This window comes from Myotis daubentonii, chromosome 13 (genome assembly GCF_963259705.1).
Source record: "Myotis daubentonii chromosome 13, mMyoDau2.1, whole genome shotgun sequence".
NCBI classification, from domain to species: Eukaryota; Metazoa; Chordata; class Mammalia; order Chiroptera; family Vespertilionidae; genus Myotis; species Myotis daubentonii.
Window position 1 is genome coordinate 61,714,665 of NC_081852.1, and position 23,677 is coordinate 61,738,341.

At 57.5% G+C, this 23,677-nt stretch overlaps 2 protein-coding genes across 3 annotated transcripts in view; one reads left to right on the forward strand and one right to left on the reverse strand.

Annotated features, from left to right (window-relative positions):
- The window catches only part of DOCK1 (dedicator of cytokinesis 1), a 288,665-nt gene that overhangs the window by 131,948 nt on the left and 133,040 nt on the right, over positions 1–23,677 (reverse strand). The gene's annotated exons all lie outside the window — the stretch shown is intronic.
- The window catches only part of INSYN2A (inhibitory synaptic factor 2A), a 36,508-nt gene that overhangs the window by 7,208 nt on the left and 5,623 nt on the right, over positions 1–23,677 (forward strand). The window contains exons 2-3 of the mRNA XM_059661718.1: positions 7,781–8,945; positions 18,881–18,952. Of these exons, the coding sequence (XP_059517701.1) occupies positions 7,786–8,945; positions 18,881–18,952 (1,232 nt within the window). The 5' untranslated portion in view covers positions 7,781–7,785. The remainder of the gene's footprint in view (positions 1–7,780; positions 8,946–18,880; positions 18,953–23,677) is intronic.

The window sequence follows — 23,677 nt, forward strand, 5'->3', positions numbered from 1 at the left end:
CCCGCCCTTATCTCTCTCTTTCTAGTTCCTCATTTCCCTTTTTCTTCCTCTCCACGTTCATCTTAACAGACACACGGTCGCACAGAATTACATTTCTAACTATTAATTCTATTTATTAACGACTTTACATTCCGTGTTCTCAATTCAAATAAGGAAAACCTGGAAGACATTCATTTCGTTCAAAACCTTCGTGCCAAACCACATTCCCCTCGGAAGTCGCCCGACTCACAGGTGGGAGCTGCGCCGAAGGCCCGCGGCTGCCTCTACAGCAAGCATGTCAAACTCGGCCCGGGGGCCGCATGCCTCGTTTATTTGGCCCGCGCTAGCCTTTGAGTTTGACATGCTTGCTCTACAGCGAACACCTGAGTCAATGAGAAGGCGGGGAATAGCCGAGATTCCACGCTACTGAGATTTTTCAGTTAAATTCTTAGTTTATTTCTCCACAACGACATCCCACCCCCAAGAAGAAAGCTGGGTGATTTAACAGACCTATCGGCAGGCCCAGGCACCTCACGCTTACTACAACAGACGTGTAGTCAGGCCCCATGTACTTCAGGAGTAAATATAAAACAGACCTCACTCGCGCCACCTTCTCACTGTTCTGTGGACCACCTCTCTTCCCTCCATCTACCAGCTCCTACCAAGAACATTCGCTCCGTTCCCATGTCCACGGGGACACGCTCGCTCTGCCGGGTCGGGTCTAGACGGGTCACGGCGTCTCCAGGTGATGGGCGGTTCCCGAGGTTGCCCAGGAGACGCAATGAAGGAGAGACCTGCTCACTCGCTTTGCCTCGTGGGTCTTCACCCACGCCCTCTGTTCCACTCAGATCAGACCACCCCTGTGCCATGTTTAGCTCAAGTGTCAGATGAAAGTCCATTGAAGTCAAGCCGTTCCCACACTTGACCTGGCTGACGGGGGTGTGGGGCCCGCACACTCACCCTGCCGCTGGCCACGCACGGAGAGAGGCTGGCTGTGCCAGGCTCACTCCTCCCTTCTCCCTGGCTTGCTCCCTCTGCATAAACCCAAGGCCCTGACGGTCCCCAGGGGGCTGGGCTCAGGAAAGGCGGGAGGGGCGCTACGATGGGTAACATGGGGGCCCGCTCTGGTGGGAAGAGACGGGCAAGCACACGGGCCGTGTCAGGAAGTCGGCTGCGCCTTTAACTCTGACCTCAGCTGTAGCAAACGGGTCCGTCCCGGCGAAATCCTGCCCGGGGTCCCTCCCGAGATTCAACTGGGAGAAGCAGGGGGGAGACGTACTCTTTTGACGTAGTTATTTCTTGGAAAAAATCAATGTTCTAATTTTAGCTCCAGATATATCGTGAGTCAACACGTGCCATTTAGTAAAAACCACAGGGATGCGTCATAGACCATCCGAAAGGCGAACCGCTCCCGACGCTGGTTCCCTGGGTGGGTGTTCTCTTGGGAGTGAGCTCCGGAGGGCTGAGGAGGAGGCAGCGCCAACCTCTGCGGCCCCCACCGCCAGTGATGGCTGCTAAGTCACCTGGAACCGCCAGGGAGGGAGCGAGGCGGCATTGGCTATGGTAACGGTAACGGTAACACAGTGCTCCCGTGAGCTCCTCGCACAACTAGAGGCCATGTCTGCGCGCCCCCGGGAGCCCCGGGAGAGGAGAGCGCAGGAGCCCCTCAGCTCACAGAGGCATTCGGGGGAGTTTCTGGGACCAGGCTTTTTGGATGTTGTTTGTTAGCGGCGCCAACTGCTGCAAATAACATTAATTCCGCACACTCTGTAACGTCCCATTAGGAGGAGGCATTTTTCCACTTGATTTTCTCCAATATCATAAAATTTTGCTAATTCATGTCTGCTCATTTGCATTCCATTTGGACAGAAAATGAGCAAGGGTTACTGTCAGTAGAAGCTGAGAATCAAACACCTCGGTGAAACGCAAACAGAGAGGAAAGGCTGGTCATTCCCGGGACCGACAAGCCCCCCACCCCACGCCCCGAGCACGGTGGAGAGCGTGGTGGGTCCTTGCTTTGTCCCCTCTGGAAGCAGGCCAGCGTGAGTCCGGGGGGCAAGACTGATCCACGTCACGGGGCCGCAGTAATGGACTATGTTTTCTGCCGGTTAGAACATGTTTTCTGAAATCACCGCCACGGATGAGTTAGGGCCCCACCGAGACGGTTTTTCTCCTGCCTCTAATCCTGCTCTGACACCCTAGGAGTGGCCCCGCGCCTGCTTCCGGCGGGATGGCCATCGGTCCCAACGAGGGCGGGCTCCCCGCAAGACCCCACTCACGGGCTGAACGGGGCTCGGACGGCTCCCTCCGAAGGGCTGCCACACTGAGATGGTGGCATCCTCCATAATGCTCCCTCTCGGGGGCAGTATTCATCTAGTTCCCCATTTCTGTCCTCATAACCAGACGCGTGGCAGGAAAAACGTCATTTCAGTGAATTAAAGAGAATTAAGCAGGATAATGAATCTAACTGAGCCAGGGTCCGATCTATAAGCAGGGAGCTGGCCCGAGGGCAGGGCTTCCGTGGGCTGGGCAGTCCCTGCCTGCAAAGCAGGCCGAGGGAGCCCTTTCAGCGGGGAAGGCGCTCACTCCTGGGGGGGCCCGCCCCTTCCCTGGCCCCGGAAGCTGCCTGTGAAAGACCCACAGTGTCCTGTCGCCGCCCCCCACTCTGCGTGGCCTGATGTCCAGGCGATCCCTGGGCGTGAGGAAGAAAATGCTGACCCACTTATTCTTGAGTTCCCGCCAGCACCTCCGACTCCAAGGTGTCTAGGGCAGGACAGCCACCAGAGAAACCAGTAACATTACAGGGCCCTTCGCAGGCTCGCCGCCTGGCTGGCCCGGCTCCTCTGCCGTCTCCCCAGGCGACGGGATGGGGGGATGTGGGCAGGACAAGCCTGCCCCCCGCCCTGTCTATGGGCTGCGTCCCCCCCATGTGGACCACACCCAGGGCCACACCGGGGCCTCTCCGTCAGGGCAGGCTCGGCCCTGTCCGAGGGCAGCAGGTCCTGGACTTCTCTCGGTGCTGCCGGCATCCCGCTCCCTCAGACCCTCAGTGAGGCTCCCGGCCACCCCCTTCTTTCTTCTGGTTAAAGCAGACGCACATCCCCCCCCTCCCCCCAATCACTCCCCCCCCCCCCCCCGCCTCCGGGACTTGCTTGCACATGGATACTTCCTCCAATAAGCACGCTCTGGCTGCCCAACCTGTCCCTCCACATCTGGATCCACACACACGTCGACCTGTGCCCAGGAGCGCGCGCGCACGCACACACACACACACACACACACACACACACACACACACACACGGTCCATACTTCAAAATTCATTGATTCATGCAAGGCTCCCTCTTAATAACAACAGACGACTTGTGGGAGATCGCTTCTCCCCAAATCTAGTTATTTCCGGGGTTTTCTTACTGGGACGCAAGTTCTTGCACTGTCCGGAGCCCGATCCCGCCATCTGCCCGGGCATGGGCTGACGCTGCCCGCGTTCCCGTAACTGGCAGACGGTCTAACACTGTAGCCCCTCCTGGGGCACGGGGGGGTGGGGGGGGCATCGCTCTTCCCAAGGGCGCTGTCTCGTCACGCTGGGGACCACGTCTGTTCACAGTCTTCCAGGGCTACTAGGCTGATGCTCTCACTGAGCAGTTTCTCTGTGTTTCCCTGCGCGGCTACATCCTCTCCACGATGGTCATCTGAGCGGCCGCTGTGAGTGGATGGAGACCGGGGGTGACTAACCTCTTGTTAGGCATTCGGTCCTTCTCTGTGCCATGCCCTTGTTGCTGGAGTGTTTACTGTATAAGCCATTCATTTACAGCGGCTCGCCCTCGCCACTCATCTAAGCGTATGGCGTTTATATATTGACCACTCACACTTGATTATGAAATTCAATTTGGAGGAAATTAAGACGTTTCTATTCCAAATAGCTCCCGCCACCATGCTCCCGGCGCCGGACAGCCACGCCATGACGAGCCCGTTTCCCCAGAACAGCGCGGTCCGGGGAATCCTACAACCGTTTCCTTAGGAGCAGAAACCTCACGAGCTCCTGCGGCTTCAGAGCCCAGAGCGGAACTTCAAGGGCCAGAGTCCACGCTCTCGGGGACCCGCCAGGCAAGGCCGGGTGGAGACACCACGCGGGGTTCCAGGCAGCCTCCGCGGGGCTTGTGCTCTGGGCCGGCGGGCTCCCAGGACCCAGCAGGACGTGCTCTGCCCACCTGCACCCAATGCTGGTGGCAGAGGGAGCTGGTCTCGGGCCTGAGATTTAACGGCACACAGGAGGCCCGTCAGGAGAGGAGTCTTGTCTCTCAGCCTCTCCATCGGAGGCTCGAGAAGGACAACAGGACCTGGCCTACGAGGCAGTGCAGGGGGTCCGGGAGGACCCGGGAGGGAAGCGCGCAGAAGGCTGGCAGCGGCGAGGACACAGAGCGCACGGCCTGAAGGTGGTGGCACCGGGAACAGGGTCTGTTCCTTTGCCGAGTGAAGGCACGAGGCGTGAAGGCGGGTGCCGGGAGGTTCCGTTTGACTCCTGGGTGCTCATCTGTCACACGCCCCGTTTTCTTTCACGTCAACATCACTCCCTTAAAGGGAGGGACGTGCCCGCCTTCCTATGGAAGGAATTCTCAGTGTGCAGAGCTTTCCGTCCTGAGTGTGAGAAGCATGTCAGCGGGCCACGGACAGGAAGTCACTGCAAAACCTCCCGGCCTCCCTACCCGTGCCGTGGGGACAACTCGATCCCATTACTTAAGAAAAGGATCGGCGAGGCCCGGCCAGCGTGGCTCAGGGGTTGAGCATCAGCCTATGAACCAGGAGGTCATGGCTGGATTCCCGGTCAGGGCACAGGCCCGGGTTGCAGGCTCGATCCCCAGTGTGGGGCGTGCAGGAGGCAGCCGATCCATGATTCTCGCTCATCATTGATGTTTCCATCTCTCTTTCTCCCTCTCCCTTCCTCTCTAAAATCAATAAAAAATATTTTTTTAAAAAAAGGGTCGGCAACAACGGAACTGATGAGAATTCCTATTTGTTACCATCGTTTTTACTTACAAGGAAATGATTTCTATCATTAGCAGCTTCCCTGTAAAACAGAACAGCTTAGGACTTTTGATTATTATGATGACGATGTTGCCCCTGGCCATTCATTTTTCTGATTTGCTCTATTAGTGTGATGGTTGGGCCCAAGACTCTGGGTATCTTTCAAACCAGCAGACTGAGGTAAGAAAATTATTTCGGTGCAGTTCCTGGCAAGCCGTGATGATGAATAGTGTGGCAGGACAAACTTATTCAGACACACATTTTTCAGGAGTGGCAGGGAAAAGGCTGAAAAATTACTAGTAAATTGCTTTTTGTAAAAATGCTCTCCCTTTCCAATTTCCCCTCGGCGGACGGTCTTCTGCGGGAAGATGGCGCCGCGTCTCCCAGAGCTGGACCGCCGGGGCAGGTGAAGGATGAACAGGAGCGGGGAATCAGGGTTACCATTTAATCTTCTCCCACACTCTCCCCCACACCGGGCCTGTCGCGTGCATCTTTTTAACCAGTGGGGATAAGTGCCTCTGAAACCGCGGTTCTCAACCTGTGGGTCGCGACCCCTTTGGCGATCGAACGACCCTTTCACAGGGGTCGCCCAAGACCGTCCTGCATATCAGATATTTCCATGACGATTCATCACAGTAGCAACCTGACAGTTAGGACGTAGCAACGAAAATAATTTTATGGTTGGGTCACAACATGAGGAACTGTATTTAAAGGGCCAGAAGGTCGAGAACCGCTGCTCTAAAAGAGACGTATTTGCCCTGGCTGGTTTGGCTCAGTGGAGAGAGTGTCGGCCTGCAGACTGAAGGGTCCCGGGTTTGATTCCTGGTCAGGGCACAGGCCTGGGTTGCGGGCTCAATCCCCAGTCGGGGGGGCGTGCAGGAGGCAGCTAATCCATGATTCTCTCTCAGCACTGATGTTTCTATCTCTCTCTCCCTCTCCCTTCCTTGCTCAGAAACCAATAATTTTAAAAATAAGTAAGTAAATAAATAAAAGATACATCGTGTCTGTCCTTAGCAGCACTCCGGAGAAGTCCAGGCCCCCCCAGGGCAGCCCCAAAGGTCTGCCATCAGGCGGGCGGGGCGGCCGGAGCCTGATCTAGTCCACTCTCCGGGCTCACGGCCCTGAGCCCCTGACCATGCCTCTCGGGGCGCCAGGCTCTGATGCCAGGGCCCTGCACACCTCAGGTCCTCCCCACGGCCTCCCCGTGGAACACACGGGGAGGTGGGAGCAAATGCTCAGTCCACAAACAATACACTAACTCTCTTCTCAACCCTCAAACAAGTCCTTCTACATGCAACTGACAGCTGCGGATCTGCCGACCAGCGCGAGCGAAGGCGTTTACCCCCCCCCCCCCCCCCGGTGTCCCCGAGAGGAGTCCGGGGCCACCTGCATCTTTCTAGCGGCATTTAATAATTCAGCCCAAGATGAATCTGCATGATGAACAAGCATAAAGCCGCGTGATTTTATTTTCTCTCAGGATGTAAAGACCGAAACCACCACCATTGTTTTCATTTCCAGGGGTTGGCATCAAAACACAAAACTTGATTCTAGAATGAATCATTTTTTTTTAAGTATTTTCAAATACCACTCTGGATGGAATGTGTGTGTGGCGGGGGGGGGGGCGGCTAACACGGCCTTTGCAGACGCAGGGAAGCCGCGCTGTTTCGTGGCTGGTGCTAACCCCTTGGGGCCAGCCGTACCCCGATTTGTCCTTCACGGTCCCCCATGAAGTGGCGGCCCACTCTCCCCCGGCGTCCCGAAAGGCTCACGTAAATAGACTTACTCAGTTCCTCAACGTGGGGCTCTCCGCGTTTATCTGATCAGGAGCTAGACAGTCCAATAAAAGGCCTTTAAGAGAAAACAGCAATCCCCTTGCATTCCAGTAATAGATTAATCACGTCACCCTCAAAAAATAGTAAAAACCCAAACCAGATAAATCGCATTCGGAGGACCATCGCCTGGGAAGCGGAGCTGTGCGCGTGGGAACGGTAATTTGCAAGGCAGGAGCGGCGGGTCCCCGGGTCTCGTGATGAACACGGTGAAACGGGTTTGTCGAATGGGGAGCACGCGTTCCCATCAAAGGAAAAGCGAGCATCTCCCACGTGGATGAGGAGGCAGGCGTTAGGGTCAGGCCACTTCAAGCTGTGCCTGCCGGCGATGCAGGGCCCCTCACGGGCCACCTCACCTGTTTAAACATAACCAGGAAGCCCAGCTGGCATGGCTCAGTGGCTGAGCATCGACCTATGAACCAAGGGGTCAGGGTTCGATTCCCAGTCAGGGCACATGCCCAGGTTGCCGGCGAGGTCCCCAGTAGGAGGTATGCAGGAGGCAACCGATCAATGATTCTCTCTCATCATTGATATCTCCCTTCCTTACTCTCTGAAATCAATAAAAATCTATTTAAAATAAATTAAGCTCTAGCTGGTTTGGCTCTGGTTTGGCTCAGTGGCTAGGGCGTCGGCCTGCAGACTGATAGGTCCCGGGTTCCTACCTCAGTTGCAGGCTTGAGCCCCAGCCCTGGTTGGGGCGCATTCAGGAGGCAACCAATCGATGTATTTCTCTCACATGGATGTTCCTCTCTCTGCCTCTTCCCCTTCCTTTCCACTCTCTCTAAAAATCAATGGGAAAATATCTCCAGGTGAGGATTAACAACAAAAAATAAAATAAAAAGAATTAGGAATCCCCAGGAGGCGGGCACGGTCCTGCCGCGGTCTGTGCCACCCTGTGTGCGGTGCCATCTGTCGCACTGACGCCTCTGTTGATGTCTCCGCCTGCAGGAACCATGGTCAGCAAGGACGCGGGCCAGTGCGCACTCACGACCTCAGAGAGCGAAGTGGAGCCCGCCGCCGGCCTGGCCCTGGAGATGAAATACGCCCTGGACCCCAACCGGCAGATCAAGAAGCGCAACAAGGCCCTGCAGGTGCGGTTCAAGGACATCTGCGAGGCGCAGATCGAGCAGCGGGACACGCAGCTGGCCGCGGGGCCGGCGGCCGAGAGGCGCGAGGCCAGGGCCGCGTCCTACCGGGCGGCCTACCGCAAGTACATGACGGTGCCCGCCCGCCGGTCCATCCCCAACGTCACCCGGAGCACCGGCGTGCAGACCTCGCCGGACCTGAGGAAGTGCTACCAGACGTTCCCTCTGGACCGCAAAAAGGGGACCCTCAAAGGCCTCCCGGCCGCGGACGCCTTTAAAAGTCAGAACAACGGGTTTGCCATCGACGCCAAGGAGAGGAGCGAGGCAGGGCCCGGGGCGGAGGCCGTGCCCTGGGCGGCGGGCCGGGTGCAGAAGACGGCCGCCCTGGTGTTCCGCTCCCACCAACACATGGACGTGCTGGTCCAGCCCACGGAGCTCAGCTGTGCAGAGCTGTGCAGGGACCCCGGCGGGCACAGCTGCCCGGGCAGAGCTCTCCAGAACGCCCCCCGGCCTCCCTCCCAGGAGCCCGCCCACCAGCTGTACCGGACAGCCAAACCGGACCGGGCCGCCCCGGACACGGAGGAGCCCGCTCCCTCGGCACCGGGCCGGGTGTTTAAAACGGAGGTGGCCGCCGTCTACGCACCTGCCCCCGGTGCCACGGCCCCCGAGCCCGCCTTGTCGAACTCGGCCGCCACGAGCCAGTGGTCCCTCTGCCCCACGGAGGACGAGGGGCGGGGCAGGGCCGCCCATCTCAACGGGCTCCAGGCGCCCCCGACGCAGTGCCTGTCCCCCGAATGTAGTGACCGCGCCCCGCAGCCTCCGGCCCCCGCGGGGCGGGAGCACCAGCCTTGCCCGGCAGGGGCGGCCGGGGGTGAAGAATGCCAACGAACCGTGCCTCCCACGGAAGTGGTGGACCTCAAGGCGCAGCTGCAGGTGATGGAGACCCTGATCAGCTCCAGCCAGGAAACCATCAAAGTGCTCCTGGGGGTCATTCAGGAGCTGGAGAAGGGCGAGGCCCACCGCGAAGGGTACGTATGCTCGCGCGCCTCTTACCGTCCTGCCGACGCCTCACCCCGGGCCCCTCTGTCGCCCCGGCCCGCACGGGGAGCAGGCTGCAGTCCGAGCACCGAGCAAGCCCGGCGGGTACAGGCGGGTTCGACGCCGGACCCCGCTGCATGCGCTCCTCCTAGACCACGCGGGGTAGCTCTCCGCTAGCTGCCCGCCTGCACTTCACACCGCCCTTTCCCTCTGGAGGCGCGGACGGCTCTGCTCCTTTATGTCCGAGGGCTAAGGGTTGATGGTGGTGAGGGAGGACAGCTGTGCTGGTCCCGACATGGGCACTGCCTGCCCTTCGGATTGGAGAGGAAGGAAAGATTTCAGGTGGCCTTTTGAAAAGCAAGTGCTGCCTCACTTATATGAGTAACGGGAATAGCGCTGGTATATTCAGGACTGGACAGGTTTTATGCGTTTCCTTCCCTCCCTGCCACCCGGAGAAGCAGTCCCCGTCCGCAGACAAGCCCTGTCCCTGTGCGACGGGAGAGAGCTGCCTTCCGCACGCGCTGCCCCCCACGCCCAGGTGTACAGGGAACAACACCATTAACAGCCAAACGGCCTGGTATTGGTAACAGGTGCTGAACTTTGTTGGTTTGTGGTTTGTTTTTATTGATTTCAGAGAGGGAGGGAGAGAGAAACATCAATGAGGAGAGAGAATCACGGATCGGCTGCCTCCTGCACGCCCCACACTGGGGATCGAGCCTGCAACCCGGGCCTGGGCCCTGACCAGGAATTGAACTATGACCCCACTGAGCCATGCCAGCCGGGCTAGATGCTGAGCTTTGGTTCCCATGTTGTGAACTTGAAATTGGGCAAATTTGAAAACAAGTGAACGAAAGCTAGGATGCTAGTGTTGAGCCCAGATGGGCAGGCTGTGGGGGGCGGGGGGGGGGGGTGCCGGGTAGGCTGGGGGGGGGGGGGTCTGAGCAGGCTGTGGGGGCCTGGCAGGCTGTGGGCAAGGTGCCGGATGCAGGTTCTGCCCTGGGCTTCTGGCCTCTCCGTCTCCGTGCGGGGCGTCTACAGAGGAGCTAGTCCTCATTCCCGCCTCCTGTTACACAGCGGGGTTTGCAGTCACTGGACGAGAGCAAACGCACTTCCAGCCAGAGGCTGGCTCCCAGGAGACCCCGAGTGACCTGCGTTAAAGGTTTCCAACAGGCCTCCCACCTCCATGTCCGCCCCATCTCAGTCCTTTAGACTTGAGCATGGACACGCCCCAGGCCTAACACCAGGGGGGTCCCCGGGGCGTGTCGGTCTGTAGACCACAGGCCCACACTGTCCCTAAGACCCTTCGTTACCTCCTCCTCTCCGAGCCCTCTGGACTCGGATAACGAAAAAGCAGGTGGCTGCAAACTCCAAGGCCACCTGGCAGGTGACCTTCGTGCCCAGTGCCCAGGTCATTCATTTGGTCCAAACTCAGGTTCCCACCCCCTTTTCCAAGTCGGGATGTGGGAGAGGACCAGCCTCAGGGAGCTCCTGTGGTCCCTCTCCAGGCGTCGGGCAGGGAGACGGGCTGATGCTTCCCTATGATGCGGCTGGCGTTGGGGCGGGGGGTGGGGGGGGGCGAGGGGGGCGGGAGTAGCGTCTGCTGATTTCCTTGGTGTATTTCCACCAGCGCGCAAAGCCCTGCACATTGGACATTCCGGTCCTCTGAGCATGGGCCGCGAGGGGCACGCTCCAGGACCCTCACTTCAGAGGGAGGAACCCCAGGGATGTCCATCTGAGCCGGGAAATCGGTGCTTTCGCTGCATCCCAGGGTAGAAAACAGGAAAGTCCCTCTACTTTATGTAGATGATCATACATTATGTAACGCGATGCAGGCTTTCACGGCCAAGTTCAAATATCAGTGGCGTTTTCCTTGGGAAACACGCTGTAGTTTATAATAAGAGTGGAGGAGGCTCAGAAGCGGGGTAAAATCAATTTCTCTCCCCCCCCTTTCACCCCCTCCCTCCCCTCCCCGCCCCCCTTTCCCCTAGCCTGGAGGGCCTGCTTGGTACAGAATCTCACCTCCTTAAGAGCAGCCAGGGAGGCAGGCAGCTGGTGGGCCCCTCGGAGCCCTGACTTTGAATCTAGTGAGAAATCCTGCCCCCAGCCACTCGGCACAGCAGCTGCAGCAGGCCCAGGGCAGCGGTCTCTGCTCTCGGGCACATGCTCGCGCGGGACACAGTGCCTTTGATCTGGGCAGGTGGCCGTGGGCCAATGCCTGCTGCTCAGAGCCTCAGAGCGCAGCGAGCCGCTCTTCACTCGGGGCTGGTGTCTGCAGCCTCAGGAGCGGGCTGTGCAGACCACATGGCTGGGCTGGGGGACTGCTCGCTGCAGCAGTGCCTGCTCTGAGCGGGGGCACCGCGCACGCGGCCGCTTGGAGGAGCTTCCAAGTTATTTTGCATGAGAGGCCGTGGCAGGAATCTCATGACTGGCGTAGAGCTCCGAACGGCTCAGCCGGGAGGTGTCCATCTCGGGCCAGTGCCTACCCCATCACAGAGGGATGGTGGGGCGCTCCTGGCAGGGACAGGCCGCCACAGCACTGAGGGAAGGGCCTTCCCTCACCTGGCGCTCCAGGAGCACGCATTCCGGACGTGGGCAGAGGCGGACAGTAGGCAAAAACCTGCCTTTTAGCCCCTTGTAAAGTGTCTGGGCAATTCACGAAAATCGCTCCCTTTAGGCACAGCGCGAGGAAGGGGCCCTTGCTACAGCTGTCCATCAGTAAATGCACAGCGATCCGACCCCACAGTTCTCCTTGTTCTCCTCTCCATCCCTCGCCCATTCCTCATCCTTCCACCACCCTCCGTGCCAGGGTTGGCCTCTGGCTTTTTCTTCTTTTTCTGCTGCAACGGATGACTTTTGTATATCTGTGATAACATATTCCATTTCTGAAGTCCAAGTGTGTGTTGTCATTTCTGATGCCTTTGAAATGGAAGCCCGCATCCTATTCTTTCTAGCATTTTCTTCCTTTAATGCACAGGGCCACGGGGAGTCTTCTCCGTAGCTTGTGTTTGTATAACTTTGTAAACACTATTTTTTAAGTTCCTGAAAAATAATAGCCTTCCCACTTTTAATGTGAAAAATGAAGCCAATATCTTGCTAAGACTATAAACCACGTTCCCCATTCTTGCTTTGGGCTCCATGTAGGATCACACACGCTTGGAAATGTAATTTGAATAATCTCGCCCCGCAGAATGCCAATGCCGATTCCAAACGCCCCCCCAGCCCCTGAGGTCGGCAGGTAAACAGAGCGGACGCGCATCTGCCGGCGAACGAGCGACGCCAGGCGTGACACGAGCGATTACGGAATTTATGCATTTGTGTCCTAGAATTCAGATTTTTTTTTTAAGGGGATGAAATGCAGGTTCTAGTTTTCAGTGCTATTTAAAATCCCGTGCAGTTTCCACTGAGCTCTGCAAAAACGGTTTATCATTCCCAGTGGATCCGGGGGAGACTCCCTGGGAAATGTGCTTCTGGGCTGAGCACCTACAAAGCCACCCTCTCCTCACCCCCCCAACATGCCAGCCATTCTGCACCGTCTTATTTCATCCTCACAAAACGCGAAAGGTAGGAAGGATACGCCAAGCGCCGTTCCCCGTCGAAAGGCGGGTGAGAAATGGGGAGGAGAGAATTCCCATCCACACCCCCAGGCCCAGGTCCCCTGCTTCCCTTCTCGGTAACGGGCGTCCTGGTGTGTGTAGAGAATTCAAAAGCGGGCCCTTCTGTGGTCACTGCAGTTCTGGGCTCCTCCTCCTGCTGGAAGGGGTGACGAGGCCTCCGCACCCCAGACCTGGTGCCAGACACCCCACTGGACGGGATTCCAGAAATAATGCCTGTTCCTAAGGAGTCCCCATCAGCGAGGGGAATGCCCTGGGGGAAAGATTTCAGGAAAAGCAAGGACCTTGACCTTGAAGCACAGGGACCTGAGGGCTCAGGACAAAGCCTGCCTGTGAGCAGCCTGCCTGGGTCACCACCCCGGGCCCCGCCGTACTGTCTGCCATGTGGGTGCTCATCCAGTGCCACCTGCTCTGTTGGCTCTGACTTCAAGTGCATGTCCACGGTCATGTGAGTAAGAGGAAGGACTGTTCCCCACACAACATGAAAATAAGCGCCCGTGATCTGAAAGGTCATAGTTCAAAGTATATTCAAATTTGGATCATCATTTCCTAGGCAAAGATGCTCTGACGACGGGCATATTTTGACTAAATACGGAGTAAAAGTTTTTCTGTTGATATTTCATTGGTTACAGCAATAGGTTATCTCCCCAGATTGAAGTGTCACCATTGGTGCCTGGCTGGTGTGGCTCAGTGGTTGAACGTCAAGCTATGAACCAGGAGGTCAGGGTTCAATTCTCAGTCAGGGCACAGGCCCCGGTTTCGGGTTCAATCCCCAGTGTGGGGGTGCAGGAGGCAGCCCATCCATGATTCTGTCTCATCATTGATGTTTCTACATCTCCGTCTCCCTTCCTCTGTGAAATCAATAAAAATTATATATATGTGTGTGTTTAAAAAGTGTCGCCATCGAACACAATTTTGTCAACAATGACACCAATGTGGAAAGAGTTTCTTCTTCAGCTACAAGAGCTCGGAGACAATTGTTGAAAAAACAAACGCAAAGTCAGGCTTTGGGGACAAAGTTAAGTCCTGGCTGAAATGCGTTAACTAAGCTGCTCAAAAGCAAGCCTCAAAAGCAAGGATCCACCAGCAGCCTCTGCGATGCTTCCCATGGGGACCGGTGGCGAAGGCACAGTGACGCTTTCACATGAAAAGCTCTGCGAGCGGGTCCGCAGGTGACAGTGCGGAGCGGACGGAAAACCCGGCCCCGGGAGGAGCGCCTGCGTCCGTGGGGGACGCTCCCCGTCCTCCTTCCGTCCTCGCTGGGCAGCCAGTGCCACCAAGACTCAATCCCATTCGCTGCCAATACCTGAGAGCTTAAACCCTCTCTCTCCTCCAGGAAAAAAGCAAGCTCATCACCGCAGCCTCGGCTCAGCCCCACAAAGTCGTTCTCCGTACGGGCAGCCACTCCCGGGGCCCCTGGGACGGGGGACTTGGCGTGACTGTCATCCTTTTGCAACTTGGAGTCGCCTCGGTTTCGGAGCGGACGAAGGAAGCGGAAGCTTTGCCCGCTGTGATACAACCGGCCGTCCACGCGCAACGTGATACCGGCTGCCGCCCCGGGTCTTACCTATTGATTTTGTATCAGGAAACATGACTGTGCTAAGCACAGAGTCCTGCCCTAATAACAGGCTCATCTCCCTCCGAATCTGCATGCCCTGCTGACAGTGGTCATGTCTACGCCCTGGTAATGACACAGTCTGTCTTCTCGTCACGTCACTCAGGCCTGTGGAGAGCGGAGTGGAGCGGGCAGGGAGAGGAGCGGGGCCCGAGGGAGAGGCAGAGCTCAGGAGACCGGTGCTGGGGGTGAGATGCTGGGGTGAGATGCTGGGGGTGAGATGCTGGGGGTGAGATGCTGGGGGTGAGATGCTGGGGGTGAGATGCTGGGAGCATCATTTGTAAGTAATTTGTTTGGACGTCAGCACACTTACCAATAAGCCGAAGTTATAGGTAGTATTGGGGTTCCCAGGATAACCCCCAATTTTTTTCGGCTGCATCGTGACTCAGAGAGCGCTATAAAATCTAAGTCATGTTCCTAGAGGGACACCCTCCAACACAGGTTCCATGAATAGGTCCCCCTTATGGGGTCACCTAAGGGACAACTACTCTATGCACCTTCAGAACCGGGAGGAGTCCCGGGTGACGGGGAAATGACGGGCTGACGTGTTTCAATCTCAGTGAGAGCTTTGCGTCTGACCAGAGAGCCCGGCGGGATCGGGACCAGTGGTTGACGGACCGGCTTTATCGCCTGACCTCCACCTGCAGGCAGACAGAGGAAGAGAAGCCACGCCCCGCAGGAAACGATCGCGATGGCTGGTTACATTTCTCTACAAGCAAACACCTCAGCCATTACTATACAGCGAGGCGAAGGCAGGCACGGCTCTGCACAAAATACACGTTTTATGGGGAGAACAAAGGTCAGACCAGGCTCCTCGACCTCCCGCCCCAAGTGGTTTAGCTCACGCTTGCTCTTGCATTCATCACTCCGTGCCTCCCCAAACCTTCCCTGACACCCCCCCACGACTGGCACCCCGACATGGACTGGCGGGGCACAAAGATACAAAGCCGCCAGGACGCGGCCCGAGGGCAGGTGTTCCTGTCGGGGAAGGTTCCTGAGGGAGGTCAAAGGGCACCGGGAGGACCGAGGTCGCTGCTCCCGAGGGTGCGCCCTGAGAACCCTAAGAAAGCTTCACAACATCGTCAACCCCCTCAGGCACCCCTAAGGCAGGGGAAGCGGGGGGGGGGGGGGACATAAAGAGGGGGGGTCGCTGTTACTTTGTTCCTCAAAACACAACCTCAGTTAAAACAAACAAATTGCTTTGTCTACGTGGGCATCCCTGGCCACTAAGGGACACGGAGCTGCTCAGCCTAACACAGCGGGTCCGCCGCTGGCTAAAGACGCCTCCAGTTGGCTCCCGGGAGACGGGGGAAGGTCATACTCTCACCAGGGGGCGCCAGTACTGCCTTCCATTGACCAATCGATGACATTGAGTTTGTTAGGAAAATCGACGTCAGACTGTTTTAACAAGGTGAGCTCGGACGTTCCCCAAATCCCGTCATGAATGGTGCATGGGACAGATGAGCAGTCACATGTGCACAGATGTATGAGGGCCTACACGCACTCGCTACTGCGGAGCTGGTGCTGAAGAGACCACATTCCAGGGCACAAGCTGGCACATTCCTAGTGAGAACCCAGACTCGGGAACCAGCCCAAACTACAGCTGGGGGGGGGGGGGTGGGCAGAGGGAGTTGCTCCAGCCCTGGGAGGGGTTGCGGAAAAGAGCTCTGTCTACGTTTTGACGTTTAATTCCTCCCAACAACAGGAGTGGTGCCACTTCACATCTGTAATTAATGCTGCGTTGAGCCCATTACGTGAGAAAGCCCTTGAAGAGGCTGAAATAAATGATGGCTCAGTTATCAGGACAGGGCAGCTGGCACACGACCCGGGCGAGGCTGTGGAAGGAACAGCCGGTCTCTGGCACCAGCGAGGACGCGGAGAGAACAAGCGCATCAGGGTGAAGGGCATAAATTAAACAGGCGCACGGCCCCCTCCCTGCGCAGAGCCGCTCCCGCCCGCAGCCCCCGCCTCGCGCTGTGGCCTAAGGCTCGCCTTGGTGTGAATTCGGAGCGGCGGTGCCCGTGGTCTCGGTACCCAGTGTTCTGAAGCCCACAGTTACAGGAGCACGCCTCGATTTTACCCGTGTCCCAGGTGCCGTTTGCTGGAGACTCTGCACTTGCCAAGAATCACCCTGTTGTTTACAAGAGCAGAACTTCAGCAGGGCCCGGACGCCAAGACCCGGGGGGTGCGCATGGAGAGGAGAGGGCTTCTCTGAATCCAACATCACAGGCCCAGGGAGGCGAGAAGAGGATTTTCGGTGGGGAGCGCGACGTTTTATTAGAATGGGGATGCCCAGGCTAGAGCTCCGCAGCCCAGGCTGTCTCCCAAACACGGACTTTCATTGAAGAGGAGCCAGCGCTCCTGAAGAAGTCCGCCTCCCGCCACAGCAGGAGTGGAAGTGACCTTCAAACTTGACTGAACCTGCGTAGTAAAGTCAGCTGGTGCAGCGCCTCCTGCCTCAGCAGATGGGGATAACCCCGCCTCCACGCGCGTCCCTCTCTTCACTCCAGAGCTCACGCCCAGCCCCTCCGCCTTCCGGTGAAGGCCCCCAGGACCAGTGAGTGTCCCAAGGGCATCACGCGAGGAGAGGTTCAGGGTCCCAGATGGGTCCTTGGGTGGGAACGGTGCCCTGGAGGGTTGGCGAGTGGGGTGGGGGTGGTGAGGGTGGGAGGACAAGAGTGAAGGGAACCAAAAAGTCCTGTTAGGGTGAACTGGGACTCTCGGCACTGTCCTTGGTGCTGAAGGTTGTTTTCTTCAAGTTACAGGCATCGCTAAGACCAGGAAGTCATGACAAAAGGCAAATTACAGTCACTGCGCAGTAAGGGGTGGGCGCTACAAAGATGGACGCATTAAACACTCACATTTCCCCTGAGCACGCTTCTCACTGGGGTCCAAAGGGGATCCTATTGGGAACCAACAAGGACCGGAGCTTTTCACAATTTATACTTTTCATTTGCTTTCTGCACGCAGCTGGAATGTTTCTCATTAGATCTGTCTCTTACCGAACGTCAGTCTGAGAGCACAGAGACCGTCTTATTTGGTCATATTAATATTTAGCGAACACCAGGGCGTGCCGGGCACGGAGACGGGCCCCGGATGATGAACCTGTGCGGTAACGAGATTCTCAAGTCAGAAGGGAAGAGAGATTGGCCAAGGGAGCCATTCACTTGCAAGACTGAACATCATGATTTTTGATGGTGACTCTCTACCCCTGCAGCTTTCACACCAATAACCCAAGCTCGCTCTCCTCACTTCCTGCCACAGACAGCGCCGGCCCTGCTGGCCCTGGAGACGCACCTGTTTGCGCCTCTTGATGACAAAAGTGATCTAGAAAGATCATCATTCCAAGTCCTGGCTTGATGGTTTGCTTCCAAGTGAGAAGCTAAAACCAGGGGAGATCCCGTTGTGTAGCAACAACTCCCCTGTTTGGTCTCTATCCGGAGAACAACTCCACACAGAAGCTACAACACAATGATTAACGTGACCATAAAATTACCAGCGAAGCCAGCCCTACAGCTTGGAAGCTCCAAGGACAATTAGGTGGATCATCGAAGCGCCGAGCCAATGGACTGCAGAGGGTACGTCCTCGGGGGAGGGCACCTCCTGCTGAATAAAGTGTAGCAGGCCCACCGTGCCGGAGGCAGCCTGGGACGGAACCACAGGGCAGAACCACAGGGCAGAACCACAGGGCAGGAGGCGACACTTGGAACTTGACTCACAAGTTAATCTCTCACTGACCTCCATGTCCACAAACTACTATGGACTCCAAACATATGAATCCCCCTCACAACCGAAAGGTCCAAACGAACCCTGAGGCCCATGCCGGAAGATCATGATAACGGGGTCCCGGAAATACCGTCAGGCCTGGCGGGAATGTGAAGTGAGGGGGGGGCTTGTTGGGAAGGGGGGAGGCATGTAGGGACGGGGGGCTGGTGAAGGAAAGGGGAAGGTGTCACGCACAGGCTCGTCCCTCTTCCTGTCCTGCCAAAGTCCGGGGCAGAGAGAAAGGCCCCGGGCGGGTCCCGAAGGTGCCCCCAAGGGGAAGTGATGGTGGATGAAGGTCAAAAATGCCGCCACAGACCACCCGCGCTTCTGGCTCAACCAGAAGGGGTCACAGACAAGGACGGCCACGCGTGGGCAGAATGTGGTCCCTCGTCCCAAGCTCACGGAGACACCAGGGCGTCGAGGGGGAAATCCTTGGCCAAGTGTTCGTGTAACACGAAACGTAACGAGGGAAACAGACGTCGGTTCCAAGTCGGACTCCGGGTGCGTGCAGAGGCTTGCACAGCGGGGGGGGGGGGGGGTAACACGTGGACGGCCGTGTGGACGGAAAGCCATGTGAACTGTTTCACTGCCAAGTGGCCCCACCAATGGAAACTTGCCCCACGAGGTTGGGGGGCAGAAACGGCTCTCTGGGCAGCATCCGGGTTTCCTGCTAACACCATACATACAAAGCCGCACGGAAACATCCCGATCTCCCTCTGCTCATAACAAAACCAGATTATTTGCTTCATCGGCAGCTTGTGTTCACATTCCAAACGTAATTTAAACACCGTCTTAGCTTGCGGCTGCTGCGCGGACTGCAGCAACAGAGACAGGAGCAAGATGGGACATGCGTGAATCACCCATCACCGTGGAGTGTGGGCACTGGGATGGCGACACAGCCCCACCTCTCACCTCTCCTGTTCTTATCCTGCAGGCTCTCCTACCGGACCGGGCAGGACACAGCTAACTGTGACACGTGCAGGAACAGTGCGTGCATCATCTACAGGTACGTCCACGTCTCCTCGCCCCTATATATGAGTGACGATGACGCCTGCCCACAGATGCAGGGGTCCCCGTGCTGGGAGGGTGACAGCGGTCAGGAAGGAACGGGCATTACCCGACCCTAATTCAGCATGTCTACCCCCACAACCTGAGCTGTGTGGTCACGGGGCCAGGCCGAGCTTGAACTCATGTATCTCATATCTCTCGCGTGGGTCTTAGCGGTTTCACAAATTGGTAGGAGTTTGATGGCTGCTCCGTTGGGATCGGTAGTCAGGAGCCCTGCACTTCGTGCTGCGGGGAAGCTATGGGGTGTGAGCCCTTTAGCGGGCACAGGCCAAAGGCTCTGGGTGGGCCAGGAACCCACAGGTGACCCACGCTGCTCAGTGTGCAGTGTGTCTCCTGGGAGCTCACAGGGCGTGTGTCCGGGGCGTAACCCCCCGTCTGGAGCCCCCCAGCTGGTCACCGCGCCTTTGCCTTTGAAGTTCGCTTCGGTTCCTCACATCGGCAAGAAACTTCCAGCAGGCAAAGCCAGGGCAGGTTTGGGCAATAATGTAGGGTTTCAAAACATGGCCACAGCCCTGATGTTCCTGTCATTTTGGTTTTTCTTTCTGGAAATGCAGTTTTCAAAAAACAAGACATGTAAGACGTGTGACCTAGTTCATGTTTAAAAATGGAGCCGGGAGAACAATTTCGGTTGACTTGCCAAGTTACCAAGAACACTTCTAACTGTGCAGTCATCTGCCTGAAACCTAAAGGAATCCCCACCTGCCCCCAAAGCCACCTTCTAGACAGATCTCCAAGTGACCCTGTTCTCACCCAAAGGGAGAGACGGGGACAGGGAGTGAGTGGCTTAGACATGGCGGGAGCTGGACTCCCACGGCCTTGGACCCAGGCAGCACCTCCCAGACTGGACCCACCAGGTCCTTTAGAAGCAGCACCGCTCCCCTGGCAGCCTCGGTGGCACAGGGGGCAGCACACACAGGGAGACGTGAGCCCCAATGTCACACAAGCCCACTCCATCTGGCAGAAGCTGTCCCAGAGGGAGGCTCTGCCCCCCGGGGGCCCCGACCCAGGCTGGAGGGAGACATGTTCAGGCGTCACACGGGGCAGGTGCTCTGGGCATGGGGAGGTGGAGGAGGGGATGCTGCCTGCATCTTAGAAAGCTCAGGACTCGGCCACACAGCCCTCGGGCCAGAGCTGCCTTGGGAACCATCCCCAGGTTAAGGTCTAGGGAGAGCCCGGCATGGAGGGCTCCTAGCAGCCCGTGCCCAGCACGCCACCCCCTCTGCCGCTTTGGTTCTCGCTGTTCACAAAGGGGCTGGGAAACCCAGCACCTGGGCGGGCAGGTTTCCTGTGTCAAGACCTACAAAACAGCCCGGCCGGCGTGGCTCAGTGGTTGAGCACCAATCTAGGAACCAGGAGGTCACAGTTCGATTCCCGGTCAGGGCACAGGCCGGGGTTGTGGGCTCCGTCCCCCGTGTGGGGCGTGCAGGAGGCAGCTGATCCACGATTCTCTCCCATCATTGATGTTTCTATCTCTCTCTGCCTCTCCCTCTCCGAAATCAATAATTTAAAAAAAAAATAATGAAAAAAGAACTACAAAATGCAAAGATCGCCCCCGAGACAGCAGGGGTCACAGAAGGGCGGTCGGTAGGACCTTTTTCACTGTCTCCACACTGTGGGCGGGAACCGAGTCCAGAGTGAAGGGCTGTCCCTGACATAATCACCTTCACGACATCAGGCCATCAGGAGGTCAGGGAGGAACGGGGCGCTCACACATGTCCTCGGGGTTCACCTTTTGCTACTCTGGGAGCAAACGCTGAGACACAGCAGACCTGAGCCACGGTTTCCCCGAGAAGGCTCGGAGCGGGTGGCGAGCCCACACCCATTTACCATTCCGTGCGAGATGGAGAAAGAATTTATTAGGACGCTCTGCAGTGCAGCCGGAGACATCTGAATCCATTCGGCTCTAAATCCAGGAGGAACATCCATGAAAGGCGACTTCATAGCCTGCGGAGAGCAGGGATTTCTCTTTCTCGGGAATTACCCTGGAGTGGTTACTATTCAGAACCGGCTCAGCTGGCCGGCCTCCTGGGCGACTCCCTCCCACCAGCCACCGGCCCGCGTTCTGGAGAACCTCCAGTGCCCAGCACAGGGTAACAGGCCACAATTTTCGAGGGCCCCAGGCGGAGGAACTGAGCCACCGGGTCCCTCGGCGGGGAAAGGACGTCTATGCACAGGGACCTTTGTATCGCGGATGTGCCCTCCGGTCTGTGCAGTTGGTGAGGCGCACCTTCAGGAGCTGCAGGGAGCTGAGCGGGAGGACCCGCGGTCAGCCCAGGAGCTGCGCTTCCCGGGAGCAAGGGGGGCAGGGGGCAGAGAGTGCCTGCAGGGTCAGGGCTCCCCTTCAGGACAGTGTTTCAGCGTCTCCCCGTCAGTGATGATAACACAGCATCGTCCCCCAGCCCCGCCTTCTGCTGTGGACAGACGAGGCCGTAAAATAATGCCACGAACAAGCAGCTGGAATTCAGGGCTGACATGCCTATGAGAAAGGCTTCTGCGAGCCTCAATTCAAGACCGAATGGAAGCAAGAAGGAAAAGATCAAAATCACGCAGATTCCGGTTCAGTAAACAGGATCTTCACCAGAATGTGACGTCTCCCCGTGAAGAGAGAGAACTCCTACCCTAGTGACAGGAGCCTCGGTGACTGCCCCTCCAGGAGCCCACGCTGGCCTCGTCTTCTCCTCAGGGCCCCGCACAGCTGGTCGCAGGGGCGCGCGAGCGGCTGGGTCCCTGGGTGGGAGGGCAGGACGCGGGTCTGCCTGTCACTGTGTTCCCAACCCCAGAGAGAAGGAGCTTCCGGAATGCCTGATGTCTGCCGCAGTTTCCTCATCTGCCATGGCCCACGGGGGTCAAACAGGCAGGGCTTCAAACCACCACATGGACAGAGGCCCGACCCCTCCCTCTGGTGCGCATGCACTTCTCCAGCCAGCATCTGGCCCGGGACGCCCAGCAGGGGACAGGCGCTGGGAGACAGGGAGGAACTTGTCATCTGGCTGCAGCCAACCCAAGCACCTCTGCCATCGAGTCTGACAAAAGTGAACCTTGTGGGTGGAAGGGGGGGCCACAGACACAGAGGCCTGGGCCTCAGAGCAGCATCCAGGCTCCAGAGAGTCCCAGCTGAGACAGACTGGGGATGCGGCTTCGGGCAGGCGTGGGAAAGGCAGGCTCTTCGGCAGGGTGGTCTAGCAAAGCGCCAGGCGTGGTCAGAGAGGCCGCCGTCCACCTATGCCGCTGTCTGCCGACGACGGCTGGGACACCAGGCTGATGCTTGGGGCTTTATTTTGTTCTGTAACGGCAATGCTCGTTTCCTTGCCACAGCCCACCAGGATAGTTGGGGCATTCATATTCTTGAATACCCACCCCTGGTATTTTAGATCCGTCAGGGATCCTATGAACTCTGATTTTGTGCCTCCCACGTGAAAGAGCGGTGAGGGAAGGACTGCAAGCGATGGGGAGTCATTTCCATGTTCAAAGCGTTAAAGGACGGTCGTTACAAATTGTTAACATTGGCCGCTACTGGAACGGGACCCACATACATGTGCTATAGACACGCACATCTGGTATGTCACGCATGTCCCCGGAGACACACACGGCACGTCACACACAGGCGTATTTGGATGCACGCGTTCGTTTTGGTGAATTCGTTATCCACGGAAAACAGCGGAGCAGGAGGAAGAGGGTCAGGGATCAGTCCGTCTGTTTATTTCCATTCTGTAGACAGAGCCAGCACTCCGAGCCTGGCCCTGCACTCAGTACCCCAGAGGCGTAACTGAATGAGCCCGCTCCATCCCTCCGAGCTCACCGGGACTGCGTGCGAGGGCCCTGCGGGGAGGAGTTCGGACAGGATGGAGGGGGGTGCAGACTCCCAGGGAAGAAGGGTGACAGGCGGCCAGCTGTGAGGGAGCGGGAGTTTGTGGGAGTCTCAGGGTTTATGAAGGCGCCTCTGGTACCTGCCCTGTTAGGCAGGGGAGGGGCGTAGGGCCCGGCTGGCCTGGCTGCCCCACTGCAGGCGCTCCCCGCCCCCCACTCCCCTCCAGGACTCACCGCTCCGGCTGCAGCCTCTTGTAATGGAGAAGTGCCAATAGGAATCAACTCGATAGATCAAGTCCAGTCCTTCCGTTAACAAGGGCTCAGATTAGATTTCTCTGTGATTACATGGCTCCGCGGTGTGATAAATTGGTTAATAACGGGATTCCCAGTGTAGTTACTTAATGGGAATTCGATAATTACAGGCACCCAGAGCCGTCGTGCTGGCCAGGGAGCCTAATAATCGCACCCGCGCGGGGCTCCTGCCGTGGTTAGGATGTGGGGGACACGCTTTCAGCGCTCACCATGCACCCCGGGAAAGTCACTTCTTGCCCCTGACATGCCGTATCAGACACGGCATCTCGCAGGCTCAGCAGGGAGGGTCTGTGTTTCTTGTTAAATATCCGTGAAGAACCCCCCTTAGGCATTGCCCTAATTGCTGCCAGCTCCTTTTCTCACTGCAGAATTGATGGGCGGCTGATAAGAAGGAGAAAATAAGGTTTGAATTTCATGTGACAGTTTAGAAAACTTTTTCACCGGCTTTTATTTTTGCGGAGATGGAGGGGTGAGGGATCCTTACCTAATTCAGGGAGACAGTGGGGGCAGTAATGACTATATCCCTTGAAGTGAAGGAAACTAA